The sequence below is a fragment of the Pinus tabuliformis genome, chromosome 2_1 (assembly GCF_031772625.1).
Source record: "Pinus tabuliformis cultivar Carrire ecotype Pingquan chromosome 2_1, CPIR1, whole genome shotgun sequence".
Lineage (NCBI taxonomy): Eukaryota > Viridiplantae > Streptophyta > Pinopsida > Pinales > Pinaceae > Pinus > Pinus tabuliformis.
The window spans coordinates 527,764,675-527,778,251 of NC_142299.1; the positions used below are offsets into that span (position 1 = coordinate 527,764,675).

The following is a 13,577-nucleotide window of genomic DNA, read 5'->3' on the forward strand; positions in this document are numbered from 1 at the left end:
TGATGACATTCAGAATCTCCAGAAAAATGGTAAGACCATTGTGATACCACTTGATCCAAAAAAAATGTGAATAATTCATTGCGAGACATTTTACAAACACTTATATTTGCATGTGAAACATGAACAACAATACTTCACCAATCCATCAAAATAAACATGAATCAAATAACCAAGATGAAATCATAACACAAGACATGATAACAAAGTTTGTCCAATGTGGAATATGTCTTCGGGCCCTAGTTCAATATAGGGAGGCCACTTCATTAGTCTCAACAAGATAATGAGTACATGGTAGATCTTCCTCAACACAAGGATAAATCCCTCATCTAGAGTGGTGATGTCTCTCTTACAAAGAGACGCTCTCCTATAAAGAACTCTCACTCACAAAGTTCTCTCCTTTAACAAGACAAAGAAATGACTTCTCACAAATGTGGCATAAATGGATATTCTCACATAAGTGGAAACATATCCTCTTACTCATCATCAAATCATACTCATCATCATCAAAATCATCTCGCAATTCTAAGACCAATGGCAGTAAACATGATTACTTTATGATGAAGTGTCAACCCTATTTTAGCACTGCACCACCTTGGTTTTCATGCAAATTCTAAAGCGATGAATTTTCAGTAAAAATTCAGATCTCATTGCCCTGCTACAACATATAACAATCCACAGAACGTACAAATATACATCCATCCTTTTTCTAAAAGAAAAACAATTAAATGGCAATAATGCATCTTTATACCACCCAATCTAACAATGGCTTGAAAATCGGCTACTCAAATACCAAAATGGACTACACCACCACAATTCTTGAAAAAACTCAGTTTAGATGAGTATAATCTTCACCCCATTATGACACCTACAAATATAGGCCTCCAAGGAATATAAAAGATTCGTCTACTTAGGGTTCTGCTCTGGAACTTGGTGCATCATGTTTTTTTCGTCTCCGACTTCCACCTATTTGTGGTTCCATTGCTCATTAGTTCACACTATGCTTTGTTTCGACTTGTGGCCTCCTCTTCTGGCTCTAGACAAGTAAAAAACTTTAAATCTTAGGGGGGGGGGGGGGGGTGATGAACTTACCAAAGTCCTACCCATGGTCCAATGGTAAGCACCCTAGCTATCTCACATCCCAATCGAGGTCGAGTCTCGATGTTTGTTTGTTTTATAACCATTTTTTTAAGTAAAACCCTCATCAAGCTTAATATAAAAATTGTCTGCTAGCAATATGTTGATTATTTGTCAATGTTTGGATTCATCATGTAACAAAGCCCGTAATTGTTAGCTATCATTTTAAAGAAATTGGAGAACTATTTTTTTTTAACCATGTCAATTGTTTGTCTGTCGTTTGGAGTGAACCGTCAGAATGGCTACACGTAATTTCATCGTTGTTATAACGTTGGTTTGTATTTATTTGTGGCTGCCAACTGGCCTGGGTTCAACTCCCATTGGTTCCTTGTCAAGTATGACCATTGGTCATTGGGCGTCATTAATTGTTGGTGGTGTATTTTGGGGCTATCGTTGACAGGTCAGCTAGCTGACTGACGCAGGTTCAATCCCCACCGGCCTTCTATTTTCAAATCTAGCAGGGTCAATGTTGGCAGGTCTACTGAATTTGTCACGTAGTTTTTTGTTGCCAAATTTAGCGAAATTTCATCAAATATAGCTAGACTTCCAAATTTAGCGAAATGTCATCAAATATAGCTAGACTGCCAAACTTAGCTATGCTCCAAATTTAGTTGGCACTCTACTACACTCTCTCATTAAGTCTAGTTTGACCAGATATTTGACTGGCCATAACTTGCACATACGAAGTTGGATTGAGGCGTCATCTACACCGTTGGAATCAGGACAATGAGATTTTCGATTTGTTCTTGGTTTTGATGAGATCAAAAGACTTCAATTTTTGTGCTTCTCTAGAGCCACCTAGATCAGTTTTAGAGGATGAAGCAACATCATCTCATCAAAATTACACAAGCGTAAAAGATGAGACAACATCAAAAGGTGGAGAATTACTTCATGAAGACATGCTTAAGGATATTTCAATACTAATTGAAAATCTCATGTCAAAGGAAGAACACATAGATGAAGATGAGGCAAAACTTTTGGAGGAGTGGCTGGCAGAAAATCCAAGTGATAGATATTGCATGGAGGACATAGGTACAATTCAAAGTGATTTTGTTGAATTGTATGAGCATTTGAATTTCCTGGAGGAGAGGATAAAAATCCAAAGACTGCATATTCAACTTGTATCAACAAGGTTAGAGGTAATAGCATTAAAAAAAATGAGGAGAGGTCTAAAAAATGTGATCAGTGGATTGACAAGAATTGTATAACTCTTTTGATAGAGGAGGATGTGCAATAGCTTGAAGACAATGAAAATAGTGAAGTTCATCCAAAGACAAAGGTTGATAAAGTGATTGATGAATTGTGGATGCTATTGAGGAAGACATACATGAGAGGTCACTATAGACAAAGGAAGAGAGGCAACAAGAAATGCAATTTATTGAAGAACTTTGCATCAACAAAGCAATGGGCAGAAACATAAAGTGTGGAAGGCTATAGAACTAAAGACAACATACCATCAAAAAAGCAATAGAGTACATAAGCATCTACAAACTAAAGTTTGGAACCTAAGATGACTTCATCAGCATATGAAAGCACGTGGATAGGAGACCATGAAATTTTTTTCACCTTAGGAGTAATGATGCATGAGCATCTTACCTCCAAGTCAAAATGAATTTTGACTAGACTTAAGGGTCTTCCATTTAACAACGAAGTTGGTTCCCTTATTGAATGTCATTGTTTAATTATTTGTATTTTTTATGTCTTAAGGAAATCTAGAGAAATTGTGAATATTGTAATCAGATCTACTTTTATGAAGAGATCTCAAGAATGTTGAGTGAGTTAGAGATATTTTTGACTTAGATAGATCTCTTTGAGGACTGGTGGATCTAGAGGATCCTAGAATAGAGATGTGTTGAGCATTTTGTGGCTCTGAACTAATTGTAGTTCAGAATCCTCTTTCTTATAATTATGTTAAATTAGAAGAAAGGGATGATGTAGAAGAAGTGAGTGAGAGAGGAGTGTCAAGAGAGCCAGCAAAGTAATGCCAAATATGACCATAAGGCCAAGAGGGCCAATTATATTGTAAATCAAGCCAATGAGAGGTCTCATGTAATTTTGTACAGAATATGTGTGTTTGTCAATAGAAAAAACCATTATGTTTGAGTGTTTTGAATCAAATGTATTGAAATTTTTTGTTGATTGTGTATAAAAGAGACTTATAGTTTATACTTGAGTGTATATGTGTCACAGGTGTTACACTTGAGCTTGGGATGGATTGCACTTAGACAGTGTGCACAATAGTACACAGCGGTTGCAGAACCATTGTTTAAAGCTCAGGAGGGAGAGCAACCGAGAACAAAATTTAAATATAGTATATAGGGGCAAAAATCCTTTGGATCATAACCAACAAATCAATTTAATCAGAGTGGCGTTGTTTAGGAAATTAGAATGCACTGTAGAATTGTGGCGATCATGCTGGACTATAGCAGAATCTAAGTTGGTCCATTATGCTTAAGATCATGTAAGCGGAAGGGTTTAAAGAAGAACATAAGCAAGATGGTGTATATTTAGGCTCACGTGGAAGGCATAAAGAGAATGGCCAATGAAAATACAGAGAGAGTGGGCCATATACATATGACGTAATTCTTGAACCTTCTCGAAACGTTTGAAGGTGTGCTCGTAAAGAAAAGTGCGAAGGTCTGAGTTTGAGGTTATATGCCACAGCGTAAGGTGGCTATTGAAAGTTGCTACGAGAAAGGTAAAGGAGCTTTAAATTTACATTCTCTCACGCTTGGTATAAAGAAGAGTTTGGCCACAATGGTTTGGGCCACGTGCCACTATTCAAGTACTTCAAGGAAATCATAAAATAAATTTTGTTTGAAGATTAGGTTATGAGATTAATTTGAAGTTTTAACAATGCATGTAGAGAAAAAGTTTAACATTATTAATCTAATTGGAAATCATCTAGAAATTTCAATGAACAAATATTAGGTACGAAAGCATATGTGATTTTTTTAACCAATGTATACAATTTAAAATATCCATCCACATCATACCTAAGCCCCAGATGGGTTGCATACAGATGGAGGCAAAAAATGTATATTTTAATTTCAAAATACATTCACAAAATACAAATTTGAGCCCATTTCACTAAAAAAAAATGCAAAAGATGTTTTTGGATATGAGTAACTTATGACATTAATTTGAAGTTTTAACAATGTATGTAGATAGATACGGTTCCTAGATAAAACCTTTGGAATAGATTAGAAGAGCTAAAGGTTCCTCTCGAGTTGAGAGTTGCCGCTATAAGGTTATATGAGAATGTAATTGCCAAACTAAAGAGCAATGAGGAGTGGTCGAAAGATATTAAGTGTAACTTCGGAGTTAAACAAGGATGCCCCCTCTCCCCTACCCTATTTTCCATTTACATCGATAAACTCAAAGGCTATTTAGAGGAAGCAGGATGTCATGGCATGATCTTAGCTGTGATAGTCATCATCCTTCTTCTCTATGTTGACGATATTGTTCTTTTCGCAAGGTGCCCATATGATCTTGATAAGCAACTCAGAATTCTTAACGATTTTTGCTCTACCATGGGTATGACTATTAACACTGACAAAAAAAAAGTTATAATTATCAAATCCAAGAAGGACACTTACGCTAATTTTATGTATGACAATAATAACTTGGAGGATGTGTATTCTTACAAGTACCTAGGAATTGATATTCATCACAAGCTCAACTGGAACCATAGCATTGAGAAAAGGATTAATGGGCGGTGGAAATCTTATTTTGGTCTTGAAAATAATTGTAAAAGAACAAACCTCGTAATGTGGGATAAAAAGAAGTTCATCTTTGAAACTTTAGTCACTCCTGTTATCTTATATGGCTGTGAGGTTTGGGGTTGCAACATCCCCAGAGAATCATGGAGAAAGATTGAGCAAATCCATAAGTGTTTTATAACTTATAACTTGAAAATTAAAAGTAATATACCCTATCCTATTCTCCTTATAGAAACAGGTCTTTCCCCTATTGAGAGCCTAGCTATGATTAGGTTTCTGTTGTACAAGCACAAACTCAATAACATAGACGATCCTAGACTTCCTAAGCTAGCTTTAAATTCCAACCAAAACCACCTAAGGCTCAATCGGGGGTGGCATAAAGACACAAGGGCCTGGTTAAACTATTGGGAGATCAACGAGAATGATGCATTGCAAAACATAAATAACATTAAGGATATTGTTACTTATAAGTTCAAAGAAAAAATGTGGTGTGAGAAAGATTTAGCGGCTAAAAGAAAATTAAGTTATTATAAGAAGGTCATCAACCCCACCCTAGAAGATCAAAAGTATCTCTCTATTTTAACTAGCTCAAAGAAGAAAATTAATATAGCAAAGATTAGAACGAATTCTCATGAGCTCCATAGTGAAACAGGTTGTTGGGCTATTCCTAAAACGCCATGGATGGAAAGGATCTACCATATATGTGAGAATAGGAACATCAAGAATGAAAACCACTTCCTCTTAAAGTGCACCACGTACAACCACATTAGATCTCAGTTTCACAATCTTTGTTACAATACTGACCTTCCTAGCGTTTTACAATGTCAAAATTATAGTGAGCTCGGGAGGCTCCTCTCCAAGCTTTTTGAGCATAGGAATAAAATTTTAAATCAAAATAAATAAATTGTTTCTTTAGGTCCGATAGACCAATGTTTGGTCTCAGCAGACATTAACCATCATCATCATTATCATCATGTAAAAGCTATCAATTTGAAAATTAAACATGTTCCTATATGTTGCAATTGGTTATGCATATGCTTGTGATATAAGGGGGGCTATCAAAACTAACAGAGCTTTTGGTTGAATTCAAATCATTGCATAGAAACAAAAGGATAAATATTAGCATTATTAGCAACTTATAATTTTTTAAATTTACCATATAATAAAGTACAAAAACATTTGGAATCGTGTGATTGAATTCTAATCATTTGGGAAGACAAAATGAACACATTGCAAAAGATGCATTTTGAATATGGAAATTGTATAATATGAATTTGAGAATATTGAACCATGTTTCCATTCTTTAAAAGTGGGGCTAGGTATATGGTTCTGATATGTACAAAGGCATATGACAATTAATTAAGGGAACAACAATTGATTTAAAAGTGTATATAAGCATATGATTGTGATATGTATAGCGACATATGATAATTAATGAAGGGAAAGATGTTTAAAGGTGGGGTTAGGTATATGTTTGTGATATGTACGGGGCATATAGCAATTAATCAAATAAAAGAAATTGATTGTAAAATATTTCTTTTATAAATATACTTGGAAAGCAAGTATCATTTTCTTATGTTATTATGAAAAGGGAAATATTATATCAACATTAACTTGTAATAAAAATAGAATCAATTATCAATAACTAGAATCTAATTAAAAATAACTTACAGTTTAAATTCAATTGAAACTCTAATAATTATGAAGATAAAATGGGCACATAGTAATTAGGCCGATAGGCCTTCCTATGAGTGAGACTTTCGTCGTCCTTTTCCTTCAGAGGTTGACACCTGGCGTCCTTCAGTGACGAGAGTACGTCTGACATCTGTGCACAATGTTTTATTTCTGACACCTGGCGTCCTTCAGTGATGAGAGTACGTCTAACATCTGTGCACATTTTCCTGATATTCATCATGGTCTTCCTCCTTCAGTTACTCGTCATGGCCCCGGAACATGGCGGAACATGGCCTTCATTTCTGTTATGGGCGGAGGGTTGTTATGGAAGTAAGGGGTTCATAATTATGCTTTCCATATTTTGATGTATTCCCAAACATGGTGGCAGGGACCAACCCACGTTCTCATCACGACTGAGTCTTTGCGATTTGTTTATGAGCATCCTGGAACTCTGCCGCAATGGTTAGCCAGGTAGGTTTTGTTCAATCTTGGATGTTGTTTAGCAGTTAAACCAGGTAGGTTTTGTTCAATGTTGGATGTTGTTTAACAGTTAAGCAGGTAGGTTTTGTTCAATGTTGGATGTTGTTTTTGAAAAAGAGAGTGGGGACCGAGATTGCAGTGTTTGCTTCAGAAAAAAAGGCGTTGTCTTCAGCTTGCTTGGTACGGATAGAGTGTAGAATGTGGGATGCTTGTGAATGAATGTACCGCTGTTCTACTGTTTAGTCAGTGATTTTGGGTTACGGAATGAATATGGGTTTGCGTGTTTTGTGTTTTTGGAGTAATGCTGTTAGGTCCTCATGAAATGTATTTGGGATTTTCCTGGTTTTTCTTCAATGCCGGTGGATTAGAGCCTGGTAAAGCTGGGATTATGCATGGGGGACTTTTCGGTTCAGTGGAGGGAAATGCAGAGTTAGGTTTGTAACATCTTCAAAGCTGAGAGAATGAGAGTAAATGCGTTTTCTTAGTTCGGGCCTGTTGTTGAGATGAATTTTTGACGTGGGTTTTCGCTTTTCTTGATCGATTTCTGTCAAATAGAATGTCTGCTATTTATGAGAGATGAAAGATGCTGCTTGTTTGTGATGCATCGTGAGATGGTTTTGTTGAGTATCGGGGTTACACAAACACATTTACTCGAGGTTTTGATTTTTGGAGAAATGGAAGATTTTTATTTCTGTTAAATTTTTGAACTTGGAATTCCACAAATCTTTCCCTTTTTACATGTCCTTGTAAATCGTTGAGAAGTAAATTTATAGAAACATCTTCAATGAAGCTTTGTAATAGTTCAAATACTCCTTGAGAAAGAACTCCATAAGGTTTCTGTAATATCTTGAATTCTGTGAGACTCTGTTTTATGTTGAACTCTCTGGGACTCTGTTTTTGGTTGTTTGACTTACAGTTGTATCTATTTATTTTCTATAAATTTTCTTGTCAAAATCTTGAATCAACTGAAGTAATTCTAGCTTCTTTTTTCCCGGGAGAAACATCTTCATTGAAGCTTTGGAACAGTTCAGAATTCTTGTGAGCAAGAACTCCATAAGATTCCTGTAATAGGTGGACTGAATTGTTTGTTCTTGTTGCAGTTTCCTGTGGGACGGATCCACTGTCTGTTGAAGTCTCGAGTATCTGCAAATGGAAGGGTGGGAGAAACTGGAGCTGTTTATTCGGCAATCATTCTTGAGTATCTCACTGCAGAGGTTTTAGAACTTGCAGGAAATGCCAGTAAAGATCTCAAGGTTAAGCATATTACCCCAAGGCATTTGCAGCTCGCTATTAGAGGAGACGAAGAACTTGATACTTTGATCAAAGGTACCATAGCAGGTGGAGGTGTCATCCCTCACATCCACAAGTCACTTATTAACAAATCCACAAAAAAAGATTAGTTCTTTGTGTGGGGATTGTGTCAAGCATTTTATTTATTGTAGGATGTGGGTTGAAATGTTTAGCTTAACGGAATGTTGGGATCAGTACATGTGGATTTAGGAGTGCACTATATTCTTCTCCTGTTGTTTTGGTATATATGTTTGTTTTGAACCTACTGTAACTAGTGTGATATGAATAGCCATTTGAACTGCAGAAATTGACTTGATACTAATAACCAATTGATCTGCAGAAATTGACGTAATATTAATAGCCAATTGATCTGCAGAAATTGACTTGATATTAATAGCCACTTGATCTACATAAATTGACTTGATTAAAGTGCCAAACTTCAAAAACAGTCTGATGCCCACATGCAGTTAATACAGAATGTATTTTGAAAACTAGGATTTAACTTTGTAGTGCTTGAATCATCATTTCATGTTGGTTTTCATCTGTTGGTAGCTAGATACGTTTCTCTTACAATTAGATTGTTCTAAGTTATACCTAAATTTCTTTATGGGGTACATACTTTCCCCCAAAAGTTCACAATTAATTGGAAACCAAAATTATAGAACTTTTTTTCTCATGTTTTGCATTGGCATTTCCATATATGTTAGACTTTCTGGATTTTGCCTTCAAACACATGTTCTCAGTACTCTATGAAAGGTTTTTATATGGTATTGGTACCCCTCTTCTTATTATCATGCTTTCCTGTAAAATGTCTTCTTGTTCTTTTGTTCTTTTCTATGTTCTGCAGACTTACCGGAAAGCTAAAGCTGAACCACTGTTTTTAAGTCATAAAGCACAACTTATTCCTTTTAATTGCTTCTGGGCAAGTAAGTTGTGATGCTGGATTGATCAACCTCTGTGAAACTTCCTGCCTCGTAGATAGCACTGTTGGGCAGTGGAGGAATTACATTGTAAAGGTAGAGGAGACAACAACTGATAATCCCCTGAACCAATATAAAGCCAAGTCTCTGTTCAGCCAGAAGGAAAGATTATTGCAGACGTTCATTGTTGAACATTGGAATTAGTGTAGGAAAGAAAAACACTACTAGAAAAGAATATAGAATGCATGAATGAACTGGGTAACCTTCCCCTTGAACCTGCAAATTATTTGACCAAAATCGGTCTTCGCTATTGTTTTGATGTTGTTTATTTGATTAGCATTTTTTAATCATTAAAGATTCTCCAATTGCGGAGCATTGATGATTTCGGAGCATTGATGATTTTGGTTATTTGATTCCCATTTCTTAATTATTAAAAATTAGTCCAATTGGAGAGGACCGCGCACTTCCCACGTATTTGAATGAGATTTTCATACACAGGAAAACTTGCATTTTTATGAAGTATATTTATACCAAGAATGAGATTTTGATACACATGAAAACTTGGATTTTTATCAAGTATATTTATACCAAGAAAACTTTTAACTTTCGCATGTGTGCTTCAAAATATCCATTAAGATCTCACATTTGTTTCCAAATGTGATGTGTGTTTCAGATCTCACATTTGTTTCCAAATGTGATGTGTGTTTCAAAGATGTGTGCTTCAAAATATCCATTAAGATTTCACATTTGGAAACCAATGTACGAATGGGTTCTTTGTCCAATTTAAAAAATCTTTAGAATTTTTCTAATTTAAAAAACATCCATTAACTTCTCACTCTCACAGTCGGAAACCAAAACCAATGTACAAATGCGGTCCTTGTCCAATTTAAAAAACAACCTATCGGTATGTTTTGCACTTTTTGGAGCAAGGGCAATTGCAAGCAATAATTAGTCATGCCGGTTTACCCTTTGTTGCTGATTACATCTGTCAATGTTACCTATCGGTATGTTTTGCACTTTTTGGAGCAAGGGCAATTGCAAGCAATAATTAGTCATGCCGGTTTACCCTTTGTTGCTGATTACATCTGTCAATGTCATTGTGTTACATCTCTCAGTTCATCGTGTACCTTAAACAATCAATTATTATAATATAATGGATTAATTTGAATTAAAATTTACAATTTTATATTTATTTTATTTGATTTGATGAAAAAAAACATTTTTATAACTTATTATTATAATGGATTAATTTCAATTAAAATTTACAATTTTATATGTAAATTTTAATTTATTATATTTGATGGAAAAAAAAAAAAACCATTTTTATTACTTATAATTATAATGAGTTAATTTCAATTAAAAATTACAATTTTATATTTATTATATTGATGAAAAACACATTTTTTTAATAAAATTATAAATAAATATATAATTATAAAAATAAATATCATATAATTCAATATAAAAAATTAAATTTCTTAAAAAAATAATATATTTAAATTAATTTGAAATATACATTATTATGATGATGATGATGATTGTTAACGTCCACTGAGACCAAATAATGATCTATCGGACCTAAAAAGACAAATTATTTATTTTTGATTTAAGATTTTATTCCGATGCTCAAAAAGCTTGGAGAGAAGCCTCCCGAGTTCACTATAATTTTGGCATTGTAAAAGGCTAGAAAGGTCAGTATTGTAGCAAAGGTTGTGAAATTGAGATCTAATGTGGTTGTATGCAGGGCACTCTAAGAGGAAGTGGTTTTCATCCTCGATGCTCTTATTCTCACAAATATGGCAGATCCTTTCCATCCATGGCGTTTTAGGAACTACCCAGCAGCCAGTCTCACTATGGAGCTCATGAGAATTCGTTCTAATCTTTGCTATATTAATTTTATTTTTTGAGCTAGTTAGAACAGAGAGATACTTTTGATCTTCAAGAGTGGGGTTGATGACCTTCTTATAATAACTTAATTTTCTTTTAGACGCTAAATCTTTCTCACACCACAATTTTTCTTTGAACTTAGAAGTAACAATGTCTTTAATGTTATTTATGTTTTGCAAAGCATCATTCTCATTGATCTCCCAATAGTTTAACCAGGCCCTTGTGTCCTTATGCCATCCTCGGTTAAGCCTTAGGTGATTTATATAATACTAACATAATAATAATATCTAAAAATATATTATAAAAATATAATAACATTTATTATATTCAAACATTTAATTTTTTTTTTTTTTTTAATGGATAGTTCAACTTATGATTTTCAATTTAAAATTAAAGATTTTAATTTCATACAATGAAATGCAAATGTTTGAGTTCATGTTTTATTGATGATGATGGTTAAGGTCCACTGAAACCAAACTTTCCATAAAACTTTCCATTACACACCTCGCAAATGCCAATGAGGATGTTAGACTTTAAGCTTCTCAATATTATTGAAGTGAGGCTTCTGTGATCCATAATAGTTGTAATAAGAACTTCGGCGTAAATCAAAGGTCTTTCTACATGTGATTTACGCCGAAGTTCTTATTACAACTTCTCAATATTGTCAACTAACATCTCCCATGCCACATCTTATCTAACTTCTCAATATTGTCAACTAACATCTCCCATGCCACATCTTATCTATAAAGCATGGCCGGCTAATTATTCTATGTTTTTCATTTGATTTGGTTGTGTTGCTGGGTTTTTTTTGAAGTAAGATGTTTAAGAAAAGTAGGGTTTCTTTTTAGCTTATTTTTTTATTTTATTTAACATGTCTCTAAAATTAGATTCTTATTTTTATACAGTTTATTAAAAAAAATTATTTAAATTTAAAAATATATAAATGATTAATATTAATATTAATATTTTCTTTTCTTTTCTTTATTTATAAATATTAATATAAAAAAAATAATTTGATATATCAATTTGAATAGTTAAATATTATAAATTATAAATAAAATCTTCCACTGTTTAGCAAGTTCTTTTCCCTGTGCTGAAATTTTTTAATGTTGACATTTCCAATGTTTGATTTATTATTAAAAATAATTTTAATTTGGGTGAAAAAAATGTGTTCCTATTATCTTAAAATTTCCACTGCTTAATCATAAATAGTAATTTTTAATTTCAGTGGTTTTAGATTTATTTAAATCAATTAGAATTTTTTACTTATTTTTTTTGTAACATATAAATATATATTTTTTTATTGGGTTATACATATATATTCCCAAATAATTTTTGATTAGTTGGGATTTAATTTGGGAAATTTATTGATTTGATTTATTTTAAATGATTGATTGGATTTTATTATATAAATAATTGAGAGAAAAGAAGAATAATAACTTGTATAATTTTGATTAAAGATTTATTTTATTTTGGGCAATTTATTGATTAGGTTTAGTTTGAATGATTGAATTATTATAACATTTATTATTTTAAACCAAAATACAATTCTTTCAATTTAACATTTCTATCACCCTCTCTTTGCACCTTTTGGGGCAATTGCTAGTTCTTACCATGTCCCAAAAATATTACTTTAAATGCAATACTCATTTCAAGTGTGCAGTTGGAACCATTGAGATGTTTTTCACTTCTCAAAATTTGCTTTGCATGCTAACTCATTCTAATACTTTACACCACCATAAATCTCTAAGAGTCTTTTGCTACCTACAAAGACATAGCCATAGTTTAGAGTTTCTACTCAATGTTTCATATTAGGTGGTTGAAATAGCTTATAGCCTCTCTTACATGTTTAATTTGAAGTTTGGATTATTCCTTGATTCAAAACAATGGATTCATTTTTCAAATGCATAATTATAATATTGAATTAAATTGCATTATATAATAATCTGACCTTATAATCTACAAGATTTTCAATAATTTTCTAAAATTTATGCAATATCAGTGATTTAAAAAATTATATTCTAAACACAACATATGATATATGATATTTTAATTGACAAATTTATAATAAATTAAATTATCAACCAATCAAAATTAAAATAATTGAATGGCAATAAATTTAATACTTAAACACCCTAAATATAATACTTTTCCATATCACAAAAAATAAAAATAAAAATAAAATCCAAATAATTTTATAGTAGAGATAGAAAAAAATCTGGCCAAATAACCTACAATAAATCTATACACATCTAAAATCATTTATCTATCTTTCCCAATTACTAAATCTAAGAGATATCAAAATAATGTGGCAAAATGAGCCATTATAAATCTATAGACATAATATTGTTATTTATAACAACTTTTCCTCACATTAACTCTTGAAAGAATGTGGGCAGATCTCAAAAGTAAATTGGCAAAATAAATAGGCAGAAATCCATCTATCTTGTTCAGTAAAACAACTTGGCAT

At 33.0% G+C, this 13,577-nt stretch overlaps 1 protein-coding gene across 1 annotated transcript; it reads left to right on the forward strand.

Annotated features, from left to right (window-relative positions):
* The first annotated feature begins 6,755 nt into the window (after nt 1–6,755).
* LOC149201289 (histone H2A variant 1-like) lies at nt 6,756–8,430 on the forward strand. The gene is made up of 2 exons (XM_089399700.1): nt 6,756–7,001; nt 8,111–8,430. Exons 1-2 carry the CDS (start codon nt 6,990–6,992, stop codon nt 8,408–8,410), a joined length of 312 nt encoding a protein of 103 aa, XP_089255826.1. The 5' UTR covers nt 6,756–6,989; the 3' UTR covers nt 8,411–8,430.
* Nucleotides 8,431–13,577: the final 5,147 nt, after the last annotated feature.